The 15,960-nt window shown below is 33.7% G+C and overlaps 2 protein-coding genes and 1 non-coding gene across 3 annotated transcripts; 2 read left to right on the top strand and 1 right to left on the bottom strand.

Annotated features, from left to right (window-relative positions):
- Positions 1 to 858: 858 nt before the first annotated feature.
- On the bottom strand, positions 859 to 4,510 carry LOC21394887 (phospholipase D alpha 1). The gene is made up of 4 exons (XM_024168777.1): positions 4,418 to 4,510; positions 3,384 to 3,437; positions 1,395 to 3,246; positions 859 to 1,298 (listed from the first exon to the last, which is right to left on the bottom strand). The coding sequence occupies exons 1-4, from the start codon at positions 4,508 to 4,510 to the stop codon at positions 859 to 861; spliced, it is 2,439 nt and encodes an 812-aa protein (XP_024024545.1).
- Positions 4,511 to 5,591: 1,081 nt separating this feature from the next.
- TRNAG-GCC lies at positions 5,592 to 5,662 on the top strand. The gene has a single exon. It is a non-coding gene; the product is annotated as a tRNA-Gly (tRNA).
- A 2,024-nt stretch (positions 5,663 to 7,686) lies between these two features.
- Positions 7,687 to 8,405, top strand: LOC21394886. Its single transcript, XM_010102972.2, has 2 exons — positions 7,687 to 7,865; positions 7,968 to 8,405. Exons 1-2 carry the CDS (start codon positions 7,790 to 7,792, stop codon positions 8,195 to 8,197), a joined length of 306 nt encoding a protein of 101 aa, XP_010101274.1. The 5' UTR covers positions 7,687 to 7,789; the 3' UTR covers positions 8,198 to 8,405.
- Positions 8,406 to 15,960: the final 7,555 nt, after the last annotated feature.

Genomic DNA, 15,960 nt, shown 5'->3' with positions numbered 1-15,960 from the left:
AAAAAAAAAAAATAGTGATTCTCATCCACAATGGTAATATGGTTTTGGAAATTCATTGACATGGACATTGTTTTTGAAAAACGAAAGCCTCACATTCTTCAAACCGCAAGAGCCAAAGGACTTTTAATCCACTATTGTCCTTTTTGTCAACCATTTTATAATTAATCTGCAAAGGGCTCACCTGAACAAAAACAAAGAAGTCTGCCAACATTTTAGTAAGCTACAAATGGTGCAAGGACAGACTCAATGAACCAGATTAAAAAAAAAAAAAAAAAAAAAGGTTAAGAGAGAGAGAATTAACAAGAAGCTCAGAGCAGTATTGAAAACTTTTTATAATTAGCAAATAATACATTTTTCCTGTGAACACTAGTGCTTCATTTTGAATTGGCTTCTTTTTTGGACCCCATAACATAAATATTGGATCTTAACGTTTTCTGTGGTACATGAGTAATGTGGGTGTGGTGGTGGTAGCTCTTTCAATTTTTTAAAAAAAATCACTTTTCTGACGAAAAAGAAAAATGGATGCCAAGCTTTGGTTATCACTTTGGAACGACTCTGTCTCCCTCTCTGCTGCAACACCAAATAGTTCATTGTCAACCATTAACGTACTTTCTACATTGGTTATAATTACAATATATTGATGTGGAAAGAAACAACATCAGTTATATACAGAAGAATGGAGGAAACACTGCATTTTAACAATTCAATCAAATACATATGTCCTATGCATGTACCACATTACACAATATTCAAACAACTTGAGTGTGTGTTTATATAAATAAATAAATATATATATATATATATATTAAATACACGCACACATAATAAATTATGTATGTATGTATATATCAACTGCTATTAGGTGGTGAGGATTGGAGGAAGGTAATCAGATTTTTCTCCCAGGACTTTGGCCTTGTTGTCAGGGAAAAACTCAAACCCTGGAAGAGTAGTAATAGCTCCAGTTTTGGATACTTCAATGGGGTAGCGAAGCAGGTGTCCCGGGAGGTCTCCGTTAAAGGTGTCGCTACAGTAACGTTCCCAGTTCCTTTGAGCAATCTGATTCACCCTTTGGATGCATTCAACAGTTTCAGGATGATTGAAAGTGCTCTTCTCCAAGAACACGCTGAGGTGTTCGCGCCAGAGCGCCATTCGGAAGCCGTATATCTGGCCTCTGGCTGGTTCCTTGCTGGCTACATGGTGTGGTTGGAAAGCTCCCATGGCAATCTCCGAGTCCCTCGCGCCGTCCATGGATCTTTGGTTGATGTTGGCGGATCCAATTATTATGTATTCATCATCAACTGCCAAAGACAAGTATTTCTTACATAACATTTTTGACACCAAGTACAACACATATCAAATTAGTAAAAAAATGCGAAGATAGTTTAAGTGCTTACCGATCATCATTTTGGAGTGAACATAAATCATGAAACGTCGGGCTTGTTGGGCTCTACTGTAATCAGAGTTAGGATCTGGTCTCTCTGGAGGTCTATATTCTGTTAAATTCCCAGGTTCCTCTCGGTTCCCAAGGCAGAAAAAGGTCAAATAATCCCTGGGGTCTTCATCTAAACCTTGTCGTTGAAGAGCTTGAGCAATATCAGTATACATCATTTCTATTGTCCGCCTTTGCCAATCCAATATGGCCTGAACAGAACCACTCTCGGGAATACCTTCAGGCCACATTGGGATAACAATGTAGACACAAAATCTCTGCCTTGCTTCAATTTTACTTGTGATTTTCAGTGAGAGCTCTTTAGGTATTAGATGCAAAGCGTTGATGTTCTGAACCTTAATATCCGAAGACCTCCATCCGAATGAGCTTCCGAGAAAGTACTGATTTTCGATGTAGATGAAGTTTTTGGCTCGGCGAATGGCGTGAATATAAGCATCCTGAATGCTGCGGTCAATGACGTTGTCCTTGCCAGTGACTAGCCCCATTTCTGTCGCTTCCTTGTGGTTTTCGGGGAAGCCATAAACCGCCCCTCCATCGATGGATCGGAACAGCTGAACATACCAATTCTCGGTGTCATCACTTGATGAGGTAGTATTAGGTGTGGGGTGGATTAGAATTTGGTCAAGCTTGTTAAGAGGAATTAAGAACTTGTTACCAACTTGCCTTTTCCACCTTTGCTCAAAGTTGTACAGGACATCCCAAGCAACAGGCCCTTCCAGCCTGCAGTGGATGTCATGCCAAGGCTCCCTTGGACCGCCTTTCTTTATGGAAGCCCCCGGAAAGTTGGGCTGGTGAAAATCATTGTAGTGAGTAGTGCCCAAGGAACCGAAAAGCGGATGCTCCAACGTGTCATACCTTCCATCACAAAGATCAATACCGCCAACAAAAGTCACAACCCTCCTCTTTTGAGACCCCTTAATTTCACTATCAACAACAACAGTTTTCTGATGGTGGGTGAACATGGTGGAGATCTCAAACCCTTGAACTATGCTCCTCCCGTTATCCGGATTCCGTGGGCACAGGAAGCAATGCACATTGGTGTTCCTAAAGTACTCTCCGATCTCCTGATCATGTGTCGCCATAAGACCATCCTTCTTAAACTCCTCGACCGATGTCCGGTCGTCCCAAACCAGCAAAAGAACCGTGACACCCTCATCAGCCTTCTTCCTCAGAAGCTCCCCAAGTGTGATATCATCTCCTGCTTTTCTCCTCTCTGGATCCCTTATCAAAGTTATTTGAGTGTAAACAGACCACCCAGTTATGTAGATAAAGTTCTTTGCATTGATGATTGCATCAAATATGTCCTCCCAACATCTCTGAGGCTCATATAATTGACCACCAGATAAGTATATTTGTGGCTCAAAACCAGCCGGAACATGAGCGTCTTGATACAAAGTGACTCTGCAACCTTGTCTTTGATTAAAGAATGTCCTGGGAACCCCTTTGTATTGGGTTCCCAAAGACCGATTACTTTCTTCAGTGGCTCGGATGTACTGCACCGTAACACGAATTTTCGAACCAATCGGGTCTCGGCCCTCGTCTAAGATCGAAACCTGTCGATCCACCTCCTGCCCATAGATGATGGCTTCAACAGGCAGGTAAGCTCTTCCAAGAAGTGTTGCACCAACTAGCTCATCATTTTTTACTGTGAATATCACATCTGATGTCAAATGAGCGCAGTATATGTAGAATTTCTCGTTCCAAACAGGGCGGCTTGGATTTTTGTCCACCACTCTGGTACGTGCCACTCTTGCCTTGTCTAGATCAACTGTTGCATAGAGCTTGGATCCAACAATCTCCACGATGTTTTTTTATTATTCCCATGCAAAATAAAGAGTATTAATGTAGATAATTGACTAGTACTCTAGAGAAAAATGTGCTTTATTATTATTATTTTTTGTGCTTCATAATATTAAGTTTTAAGATTATGTACCTTAGGACGGAAAAGTACTGTTCTCTTGACTTCAGAAAGAAATTTCCTAGGTGACTTGTGTGCATCAAAAGAATCCGAATTATCCCAGGTGAAGAGAGAAAAAGAAGGAAATGGAAAAAAAGCATTAGGTAAAACACACCAGAAAATAGAAAATAAAATAACCACCATTTATGTTGTATTAACACATTTAGGCACGGTTACAGATAGTGAACAATAACAACACGCACAGACCACAATCAAAACATGAGTAAGCTTGCCAGAGTTGGCTTTTTTGACTAACAAATTACTTACCTATTCCTGAATTCGGTAGAGTTACCAGAACTAGAGACAAATAGCAAAAATCTTATGCAATAAAATTTCCCCCTTAAACGTATAGTGCTTTGAAATACGTGAAGGACCCTAACTAAAAGATGTGACAACTTAATTATTGTTTTCATTTAGTGTATTTATTCAAGAAAATCATATTTTGTGTCGATTTATTCAAAATTTTGATACACAACTAAGAAACCAGAGTACTATATACATGTATATTATATTTTGCATAGGCAGAATTCTAAATTCATGTTAAACAAGCACAAAAACTGCATATTCCACAGGGAAAAAAACTAAAAGATATATATATATATATATGAATCGTCTCTGGTCAAGCACTTGGAAAATGCCTGACCGGAACTGCAGTTGTATAATTCTGTATAAATTATGTATATTTACATGTAAAGTCGTATATATTTAACATGAAATACAATAAATCAGTTAATATACATATTTTCATGTCATGTGTTCACTAATTATTATAAAAAATACATATTTTGAGGATTAATATACATTATCGTTTCTTATAACTTAACATGTAAATATACACGACTTTATATGTAAATATACATAATTTACATATAAATATACACGATTTACGCAGAATTATACAACTGCCGTTCCGGTCAGGCACTTTCCAAGTGCGTAACCAGAGACCTTACACACATATATATATATATATATATTAAAAAAAGGATTGATTTGAAGTAAGAGTTACACACCTTCCCACAACAGGTATTGAATCCGCTACCAAGTTGAAGCCTATCAATTCCGAAAATGGTGACCAAAAGCGTCCCGTGAAGCAAACCAGCCATTTTTTCCTACTGATAAACTGAAGAAATATCTGTGTAAAGCAGAAAACAAGTAAAAAACACACAAATATATATAATTATATATATATATATGAAGCTAAATCCTTGAGATTGTAAGGGAGGTGTGTATTACCAATGAAATTCGATGGAGTGAAACGGTGACGTTTCAAACGAGGCCTTTGAGGATAGATTTTTGGCGACTACTGTACATGTTTGCTGGGATTCATGTTTGATATAGGCAAAAAGGAAGAGGAAAACATCCATTGGATAGTTTTGATGGTGCCAAGGAAAGTAAAGCATATATCTTTCAAGAATTCAAGCTAGAATCAGTTCCCGCCTTTACTTCCGAGGAGACCATTACGCTAACGTAACGTCATTTACATTCCATCGTAACGGCGCAAGATCACTTATCACTGGGCCCAAGTATGATTGCCCTGTGTATGAGTCATATTCCAAATTTAGAATACTTTGCATATAAGAAAATTTTAATATAATTACAATAATTACGAAGATCTTTTGTAGTATAAACATGAAATATTATTGGAAGCAATTACTATGTTATTTTTACTATTTCTAAATTTTTTTAAGAAAATTCTATATTGCATCTCCACTCTCATAAATTTGTTGTGTTAGTATACTTCTAATGATAATAATCCTTTCAAAACTAATATGATAAACTACATAGTAATAACAAAATTAAGCTAAATTATAAAGCTACAAAACGGCTATTTATATCAAGAACTATCTACATTACTGAACAAATTTCCACTATATCGTATCTGTTAGAAAACCGTATAGCTACATATGTACAGGTAACATTCTCTTGTAACTATTTTGGTATATATAATGATGATATATGCACATTTCCCCAAAAGCTCACATTCTTCTTCGCCCTTGATCATTTCCCTGAACATCCTCTGCAGTTTCTATTACAAATAAAACTACACGACTTGTCGTTTTACGAAAACAACAATCATGGAACCAAAACCCCGAAAATTTATATAATAATTTGGCGCCATAAAAGGAGGCAATTACTTTTACATCTATTCAATAATTAAATACTTGAAAAGCCAGCCCAACAAGCGCACCAGTGGTCTAGTGGTAGAATAGTACCCTGCCACGGTACAGACCCGGGTTCGATTCCCGGCTGGTGCATGCGGTCAAAAAGTTTTTTATTTTTCCTTTTTTTGTTCTTTTCTTTATTTGATATATTTTATAGGCGAGCATGCACATGTATATTTTATAGTTCTTTTCTTTATTTGATATATTTTATAGGCGAGCATGCACATGTATATTTTATAGGTTTAAATTACTATTTAAATCTATAAATTTGGGTTAAAAAGTTTTTTATTTTTCCTTTTATTTTCTTTTTTTTATTTGATATATTTTATAGATTCAAATTACTGTTTAAATCTATGAACCCGGGCCAAAAAGTTTTTATTTTTCTTTTTTCCTTTTCTTTTTCTAAAAACTTCAAATGAGTAATTCACAAAAATGGTAAAAGCATAAACGCATTTCAATATGTCTTGCTGGTTTTGCAGTAGCTCACCTTTTTTTCTTCTTTTTTACATTATTACCGTTTACTTCTTAATAAAATGTATTTCTTATTTAGAGCTCGTTTGAGATAGTTTACGTTTATACTTTTAAGTAGTAAAAAAAATAAGTATAAGTTGAGACTTTTTTATTAATATTTAGATAGTGCCTAAAAAAATACTTTATATCTAATAAGAGTTTTTTAATTTATTTAATAAAAAAGTCAAAAGTACTTACTGTTATAAAAACTAATGTAATAAAAGGATGTTTAATGTCATTCAACCTAAAACAAAAATAATCAGTTAATAAGACAAAGTGCCTATTTATTTTATAGGTTCAAATTACTATTTAAACTTTTATGTTCAAATTTATGAACTAAACGGGCCAAAAAGTTTCTATTTTTCTTTTTTATTTTATTTTCTTTTCTGTTTTAGAAGCTTCAAATGAGTAATTCACAGATATGATAAAAACATAAACGCATATCAATATGTCTTGCTGGTTTTGCAGTAGCTCACCTTTTTTTTTCTTTTTTTAATTATTACCATTTACTTTGTAATAAAGCTTGTTTCTTATTTAGGGTTTGTGTTTATAATTTTAAGTAGTAGAAAAAAATAAGTACAAGTTGGGACTTTTTTATAGTATTTGAATAGTGTCTGAAAAAGTAATTTTGTATCTAAGAAGAACTTTTGAACTTATTTGGGCAAAAAATTCAAAAACACTTATTGTTATAAAAAGAAATGTATGAAATATTTAATTTGTTGTTCACAAATAAAATGTTAAAAATGTAAATAAAAAATCTTTTCATAAGCACCAAGGAAATAATTTATTTTAAAAGTGCTTAAAAAAGTCAAAAGCACTATAAGGTTGTCTATCTAAATAGGTTTAAAAGCGGCTTTTAGACTAAAAAAGTCTAAAGTAGCTTATTTAAGCCAATCGAAACGGCGCTTTAGTTTTGCTTTCCATTTTTTTTTTGAATTATTCTTATTGGTACCTCCTGAACTTTAATGTCATTTCTAATTTACCTATTGAATTTTAAAAACTCTCACTTTACTCCATGAATTTTAAATTGTTATCACTTAACTTATTTCGATGTAATTTTTGTTAAAATTAGACTGAAAAAGAGGATGTTAAATGTGGTCATGAGGTTTTTATCCGTTCTTTTAACAGAAATCTAAATAAAAAGATTACGAGACTGTGTTATTCTCTTTTCTTTATTTGTTTGTAACAAAAATTGTTACATAAGGGATTAAATGGAAATAATTTAAAATTCAGGAAATAAAATGAGAATTTTTAAAATTTAAGAGATAAATTGAAAATAATTCTAAAATTCAAGAGGCATAAGTAATAATAATTTTTTTTTTTTTTTTGGTAAGAAACCATCCCACACAATATTTAATAACTATTGATTTTGTAACTTGAAAACAAAACATCACCGACCATGGCTTCCATATTGAGTTTTCTCGTAGAATATTTTTTGAAATTTTTAACGTAATTTTACTGAACATGAATTACACATGGTCTGCTTGGCCAAAAACTTAAACGGACTTCAACGAAAAACTTCAATTGCAAAGGTTTAGAGAGTTTAGGGTCGTTTTTGCAAAAATTAAAAGAGCGGGAACCAAGTTATTACTTACCAAATAGTTTGGGGACGAAAGGTTCTAAATTCACAAAGAAATTTGCATTTACGTTTTACATAGAACAGATACAGAACGAGCCAACGAAAGGAGATAGAGACAGAGACAGAGAGAGATGACTAGCTTCCATGGCCGAAGATCCGAACAATTCTCTTCTCTTCTCTTCTCGCTTTTGATTCTATTCGTCTCAGGTCTCTCTTTTTCTCTCTCTTTTCCAGATGATTTTTTCTTTAGCTTGACTTTTGAAACTGATCGCTCATCAACACTACTTTTCATCAATTGTGTATCTGCAGGCATTGCGGGAGCAAGTGGCGAGCCTTCGAATTCAAAATCAGAGAGAAAAGCAAGCTCTGCGGGGATCAAGGTCGTAATCGTGTGCCTGGGTTTGGTGGCGGTGATTGGATTCTCTGTTTTCCTCTTCAAGCTATGGCAAAAGAAGAAGAGGGAAGAACAGCACGCGCGTCTTCTCAAGCTCTTTGAAGACGACGACGAGCTCGAGGTTGAGCTCGGGATTCGCGATTGATGGAGGATTTCTCCGACGCTCTTTGATTGAATGAATGAATCTATTTCCGATTAGGTGCGCTTTGTCGCTCTCGCTTCGTTAAATTTAGGTAATTTTTAGAGAATTGATGTGACTAGTGATTTTTTTTTCTCTGTCTTATATTTTGTGTATACTAGTTCGATTGTGCTATATAGCTGGTAATCGATTTATGGAAAATTTGATTTGGAAATTTTTTGGATTTTTTTGTTTTTTTTTTGTTTTTTTGCCGTAAATTGATATGGGATTGAAAACTTTTGGATTTTTTTAACCCGTGGGAAGGATTCTGTGTTGGACTAATCTTGGGAATTAGGTATTGATTATTATCTTTTAAGGGGTACGATTCTGAGAATTCTTGATAATTGGAGAAGAACTTAATAATTCCATAGTTGGGTTTCAAAGGAACTAGCTAATTGTGGCTCAAAATAGGTGATTTGGATGGCATTAATTTTGTTGTTTTATAGCTTGTTGTTTGGGGAAACTTAGTAAAGACATAAATAAGATCTGCGCAAGCAAGGGTTTTTGGCCATTGTTACGCACTAAAGTTGTTGGCTTGGAAACGTTGGATTTGGATAATTTAATTAGATAGCAACATCTTTGGCAGTACGATAATTGATGCATATGTTATTGGTATGGCTTTACGTTTTAGCATTATGCCTATTTCAGTTGCTTGTCTTGCTTTGCTTTCTTCCTTTTGGCAACCGATTTTAATTAGATAGTAGTCGTGATCTTTTAGTATTCAATATTCATTTCCTTCCTTTCTGTCTTGACCCATTCGTTTTTTTTCCTTCTCATTATCATTTTGCTTTCGTGAACCAGTTTACTCTTTTGCACACTTTAATCCCATTACAGAGTAACCATATTTGGCAAATCTATTTTTCGTAATTCACTTAAAAGTTTCTTTCTTTGAGACTGGTTAATGTGACTGTGCGGTAATTTCGAACCCTCTTTTTTCCGGCTCTTTCGATGAGAAGACTTTATTTTGAAGCTTTTATTTTAGAACTTCCCGACCCAAATACGTGAATAATGTGTAGTCAAAGAATAGCATATGATACATAAACGAGAATTGTGCCAAGCTCAAGTTGGCAAGTTCAATGATTATTGCTTTGGGAGGTTCAAGGGGAGGGGGTGGGGGTAGATAGATGTTGGCTTGCAGATTGACAGTCCAACTTAACAATATAATTAGCTGCTAAGCTTGAACTTTCTGTGTGATTAGAGTAACGATATATTAGCTGCTAAGCTTGAACTTTCTGTGTGATTAGAGAGAGAGACGTATGGAAACTTATATTGTTGAAAACAGCTCACCGTTGCCAATTTACCATTCTGGACCTGAGACTTCGGGTATTCTGTTTATCTGATGTTCCCCTTCCCTACACTCATCTAATTTTCTCCTTTTTGAATATTGTTAATGTTTTCGTTTTCTTTCTAATCAACGAGGTGGGTTCACGATAGGTGCATCAGGGCTTTCAAATGTAATGACGATGCATATAAAAATCTTAAAAGTTGTCTATTTTGGGATTTTGTTCTTAGGAAGATGCTTGATTTACGATGTTGTGATTTGGTTGATTTCATGATATCCTGTACTGTGGGGTGCATCTCTTAAAACGTTGAACCGGAGATTTAAAATCTGGCCTTATTTTCAGACAACTGTTGCTTCTTCTTTCCTTTTGTTAATTAGTTACTAGAAATTGGAATGACCCTTTCTCTAAGATGAGACTCCCTTTCACCTCCCGTTCGTTTAGACCTTAAATCTCTTGACTATAACTTGGAGAAGCAAATGCTAAGTAGATTTGATATGTTGAGTGTATGTAGACCGTAACTATTTACCTCTGCTGCTCTGCATAAGAAAGGGTATTGAATATTGCATATCTTTTTGCCATTCTGTGGTTTGTTAAGCTGTGGGGTGTATCGCGTAGTTGGATATTGGTTGGTCTTAGTTGTGAGCCTCCTGCTTTCTATCTGTCACAAAATGAAGTGACAGTTGAAGGTGACTGTGAATATTATTAGGTCTAATGAAACGAAATTAATCATTGCCGGAGAGCTTTTTTTTTTCTTTTTTTAGAGTACTAGCTAGATATGCATTTTATGTTATTTTTCAGGGAAATATGCATCTTGTTTTCACTTCAACTGATCGTGTACCAATCTGAGAATTGGAACTCAAGAACTTCTCATAGTTTAATCTAAGGCCGTCAGAAATGACTTGGAGGTCAATTGTATATACATGGTCGCAAAAGGTTTAAGAAATTTCGATTACACCTGACTCTTCCACATTCTATATTGTCGGCAGAGAGACGCGTTTGAGAAACTAGAGTAATCGCGGAATAAAGATAAAAAACGAAAATGAAAACGATTTTCTGGTGTAGTGTAAAATGAGAGAGAAATGAAAAACGACTTTTAGTTGTTTTTCATTTTTTGGTTTCGTTTTCTCCTCTCTCGAGCACAGAGAGAGAGAAAGAGAGATATTAATGAGTTTTTTTACACTGAAAATAATCTCTTGATAAAACTATCAAACGTATTTTTAAAAATGATTTCTGTTTGAAATTGAAAACGTTTTTATTTTTATTTTTATATAAAAAATAAAATCATTTTAGAACGAGTTTTAAATGCGTCTGCTATTTTGTGATTTTCAAACATCCTTTTTTTTTTTTAGCTCTTAATTTAAACTAAAAGTCCAAACTGGATAAATTAGTTGACATATCCCGTAAGCATTTGAAATAGGGATTCTTCCCCTAATATTCTTCAAAGACCATCAATTATCATTTCATACAGACGAAGGCGTTTCGAATGCCACTTTTGGATATCAAATCTGTTCAGAAAAGTTCTACCTACTTGGCTTATAGCACCCGAAGCACATGGTTTAGGCCCCGTTCTTTTCGCTGATTCGAGTTTAGAATTTGAGTTTTGCTATAGCAAAAAGCTCTCAAAAATAGTCACATCTAACTTTTTTACTACAGTAAAAAGCTCTCACACAACATCACATCTTAACTCAAATTAGCGAACTGAACGGGCTACAAGACAAATATGATCCGTTGAACTAAACATGTAAAAGAATTTTGAAAAACTAAGGGGCTGTTCGGCAGCCCCTTTTTTGAGTTAAAAATTCAAAAAAAGCAACTCGAGTTACAATTTTATTCAAGTTCATGTTCTTTTAAGTTTGAACTCGACTTTGAACTCGACTTTGAACTCGAGTTTGGGACTAAAACTCGAGTTCAAGTTTCTCCTTTAACTCGAGTTCATAAACTCGAACTCAAATTAATGAACAGTCTTTTTTCTATTATTAAAAATGTTATAATTTTTTCATTTTAATTCTGATTGAGATGATTTTTTTTCTATGCGTTCACAATGAAAAGACGAATAAGGGGCTGAGTAGCCCCTTTTTTGAGTTAAAAACTTAAAAAAAAACAACTCGAGTTACAACTTTATTCAAGTTCATGTTCTTTTAAATTTGAACTCGAGTTTGTGACTAAAACTCGAGTTTCAGTTTTTCTTTTAACTCGAGTTCAGAAACTGGAACTCAAATTAATGAACAGTATTTTTTCTATTTTTAAAAATGTTATAACTTTTTCGTTTTAATTCTGATTGAGATGATTTTTTTCTATGCGTTGACAACGAAAAGACGAATAAAACCCTATCCATATATCCTATTAAAATTTTTCATCAGCATTGAGTTTTTATTAAAATACTATCTAAATATAAATTTAAGTTTTGACTCACTCAAATATAAACTCAAAAAAATTATTATCTCAAACTATAACTCAAATGTACATAACTAAACACAAACTCAAGTTACAACTTCAACTTAAATTATAATTCAAACTCAATTCAAAATTTACACTCAAGTCACCTAACTCAAAAAGGGACAAAAGAAAGATTGATTACTCAACGAATATATTGGTGGTGTCCTTCACACTAATCCTATATGAATTCATAAGTACGCATGCCTTTCAATACCAAAAAATGATGCTAGCTAGATTTCAGGAGTGCTGTGATTTCTAGTAAACAATAATTTTGTGCTTTAATCATGAAGACCAACAGGCAAAAACTGAGTAAATCCATGCACAAAAGTAAATCAGAAATTTCACACCAGTTTTGACTTGTATCGTTAGAGGAACCATAAAATGCAGTGTTACCAAGTATATGAGGCTTCTTGGGGTTGTAATCAACATTATCGAATTTGTTTTCCTGCTTTTTTTTGAATTTATGTCTTGTAAAAAGGGTGAAATCCCACGCTGGTAATGGTTCCAAACTGTTTTCATCCATATTTTGTTGATAAGAAAATGCCCGACAGAATTAAAAAAGATCTCTAATGTGTGCGTTATCCACTTGAAATGCACCAACATCTCAAACAAATGTAGTAGGAGTGTCATCAAAGGTTGGGAAAGGAATACCAAAGCAAACTACTCATAAAGTTAAAGAAATACACATATTATATAAGTTGTAACTAGGCCTGTAAGTCGTCCGGGTAGGATCGGCTTGGGCCTGAAATTAGGCCGAGCCATAATGTGCGGGCTAAGAAAGATTTAGACCGCAACACTTCTTTAAGCCAATAAAACCGTAACCTTTCAGATTATCTCGGGTAGGCTCGGGGTGACCGGGTTGGTCGGATTGGGCCTTGACGTTGGGGTTCTTGTAATTAAGCCCATTATCATGGGCTAGAGAAAACGTTGAGATTGGGCCTGTTTTGCGTGTGTCTGAAAATAGCTGTGTTGTATTGTGTGTGTTCGAAAATAGCCGTGGTCAAAGAAAATGTTAGAATTGGGCCAAAGAAAACATTAGATTTAGGGCTGATTTCTTTTCCTGTGCTGATAAATTCGGCCGGGTAGGGGCAATATCGGGTTCCTTGAATCCCATTATTGCTACCGCAAAAAAAAAAAAAAAAAAAAAAAAATCCCACTATTTTTGGGTAGGTAGAGTCGGCTCGGGCGGGTTCATCGGGTTCGGCTTGAATTCTTACACCCCTAGTTGTAACATACTTCATGGTCCGCAAGTCCCGAGACTGGATGGAAGATTCACTGGCTGCAAGTGCATTCGCATCATGCTGATCCCCAGGCATCTCCAGATATGTTGTGTAGACCAGCTGATTCTTGTGATTATATCTACTAAAACACACAAAATCATGGAAACATGAAAGTGTAACTGTAGCAACTAACTGCTCAAAATAAATTTAAGTTGTAGGTATTAACTCAGGCCACCTATTTTCATATGTCAAAGTAGAATTTAAGCTCTTAAGCCTTAACGGAAAAAAAAAAAAAAAAGAAAGAAAAGAAAGACCCACAGTAAGTCCTCTAAGAACAGTGAAATGACTTTCTAACAAGTTTTGAAACAGCAGGGGAGTTTATGTACCTGAATAGTGTCTCTTTTTTTTTTTGGGGGGGGCATATCTAAGCTTCACAAGAAAAGATTTTCCTCGTCAATGCTAATCAGCTTATCATGCCTTCCAGAAGGCCACCAAAGAATGCTGAAGTGTACACATGTACATATCAGGTAACCTGTGAACAAACATCAGAATAAAAAAGTATGTCCACGTAGGAGAGAGGGGAAAGATGGTCCCCACTAGAGGCTCTCACTCAGCCATTTGCTTCTTTTCAATCTGCTGACATGGCGGGTTTTAAACACTTTTTCTTTTCATAAATACCCTCCCTCTCTAGCTCACTCAAACGTGCTCGTACAAAAGAATAGAAGAAGAATAAGCAAAAGCCTAGGTGCGTTTAGAATTTATTTTAAAATGATTTTATTTTATGTATAAAAATAAAAATAAAAACGTTTTTAATTTTAAGTATGAATCATTTCTAAATATGTGTTTGGTAATTTTATTTAGAAATTGTTTTCAGTATAAGAAAAAACTGAAACTCCGTTTAGTTTTACATTTTTAAAAACATGTAATAGCATTTTACATAATATATTAAAATACTAGTGTTTATCTATTGATGTTAATATTTCAGCAAGAATGTTTTTTTTTTTAAGAAAAAAATTGAGAATCTAATAAAACTATATTAAGTTTTTAAGAAAAAAGTACATGGTTTAACATGATTTTGTAAAAGACATTATTTATGTCATTCTAAATAATTAAATGTCATTATAACTTTTCATTTTTTCTTATTAATTAAATAGTATTTGTTTATTTTTGAATAGTGTGGCGTAAATAATATTTTTTACCGTATTAAATGGTATTTTTAGTTTTTCTTAAGTTTTAAAGTGATAAAATGAGGATATGTTTCCTAGAAAAGAAAAAAAAAGACACGTCAAGTTACTTTAATTCTTTTTACAGTCAAAGGCTACACCATAACGTGCAGTATGTAGTGAAACAAATTCTTTTTGGATGAAATTTAAGGTCAGTGATTTTCAGGAAAAAAAGGTCAACTTTTGCACGTTTTCATATTGATCAACGGTTAAGAAAATGAATGTCAAATTTACTAATAAACTTATCAAAAAATAAAAATTTACTATAAACGCTTAATAATGTTATAAGTCAATAGTTATTTAATGAGAAATAATTAAGAATACCATTAAAAAGATAACACTATTTTAATTCTGTCATTAATTTTAAACTTATCATTTATGTCATTAGTATGACATTTTTAATATTCTACCAGAATTTGTTTTTTTTGACAAGATATATTCGTATTCTATGAGAATATGTTTTATATTCTACTAGAATATTTTTTAATGTCATAAATAATATGACGATGAAAAACAATGGTTAATTCTCATAATTTTCTCTTATTTTAATTATATAAAGGGGAATTTTCAAAAAATAAAAATAAAAAGGTAGCACTGTTTTATTTTTATCATTGTTGTTAAATTTATTTTATGCCACTCAAAAATATTTTGCAAGTTATTTTTCATATCTTGTAAGTTATCTTATTTTTTCATATCTTCCAGGTTACCTTTATATCATGTAGGTTATTTTTATATCCCTCAGAATTTTTTTTCCTCAACAAAAATCTTCAATAATTTTTTTTTCAAATTCTCTCTCTCCTACTTTCTCTCTCTTGCACTCGCTCAATTTCGACGGAAACAGAGAAACTAACTAGAATCTCTTTACGCTATATCTGCAAGCTTCTAAACCAAAATCATTATGGACCTGTTTAGTTTCTATACTTGAATTCATGTTTCCTAGTCTGTTATAGTATTTTTCATCTCACAAAGCATTTGAATACTAGAATTTCCTCTCACAAAGTTCTTGTAAATTAATCATAATCACTTACTTGAACATGTGAAACAAACAAACCCTATGTCTATTTGGTAACTCAGATCAATCAAAGCATGTAAATAGTATATAGAAGATTATCAATAGCTCACTTGGATCAATGATGGCCTTTTTAATTGTTATAGTATTTTCTCTCACAAAAATTCAAATTCAATTTTTTACTATTATATTTTTCTCTCATATATACAACTCAAATTCTAAACTTGAATTGTGAAATGAATAAGGCCAATATCTCATAAAGAATCAGGAATCTGATAACCACAAATCATCAAGATCTACCCTCGACGATAGTGAGGAAACTCAGCGGCGACTGAGAGAGAGAGAGCTCGAGGGAGAGGAAGAGGAACTGAGAGAGATTGAATTAATGGAAAAAAAATAATATGTGGTATCAAAAAAATTTTAATAGCATAAATAATAGGATGTTGAAAAACAGTGCTTAATATGTACTTTTCTCTTATATAAAGAGGCATTTTAACAATTACATTGATAGTGCTGCAACGAGAGGGTGGAATATTTACAGAGCGAATGCAATAATGGC

This window comes from Morus notabilis, unplaced genomic scaffold (genome assembly GCF_000414095.1).
Source record: "Morus notabilis unplaced genomic scaffold, ASM41409v2 Scaffold453, whole genome shotgun sequence".
Classification (NCBI taxonomy): Eukaryota; Viridiplantae; Streptophyta; class Magnoliopsida; order Rosales; family Moraceae; genus Morus; species Morus notabilis.
This window is presented reverse-complemented; position numbering and strand designations above follow the sequence as displayed.

Bases quoted from the DNA above. Each gene is read 5' to 3' on its own strand.
- LOC21394887 (XM_024168777.1), bottom strand. From the start codon at position 4,510: ATGGCTGGTTTGCTTCACGGGACGCTTTTGGTCACCATTTTCGGAATT. The intron at 3,438-4,417 runs GTGTGTAACTCT...GATGCACACAAG, and splicing joins TCAATACCTGTTGTGGGAAG to TCACCTAGGAAATTTCTTTC. The intron at 1,299-1,394 runs GTAAGCACTTAA...TGTCTTTGGCAG, and splicing joins TCACTCCAAAATGATGATCG to TTGATGATGAATACATAATA.
- LOC21394886 (XM_010102972.2), top strand. From the start codon at position 7,790: ATGACTAGCTTCCATGGCCGAAGATCCGAACAATTCTCTTCTCTTCTC. The intron at 7,866-7,967 runs GTCTCTCTTTTT...GTGTATCTGCAG, and splicing joins TTTGATTCTATTCGTCTCAG to GCATTGCGGGAGCAAGTGGC.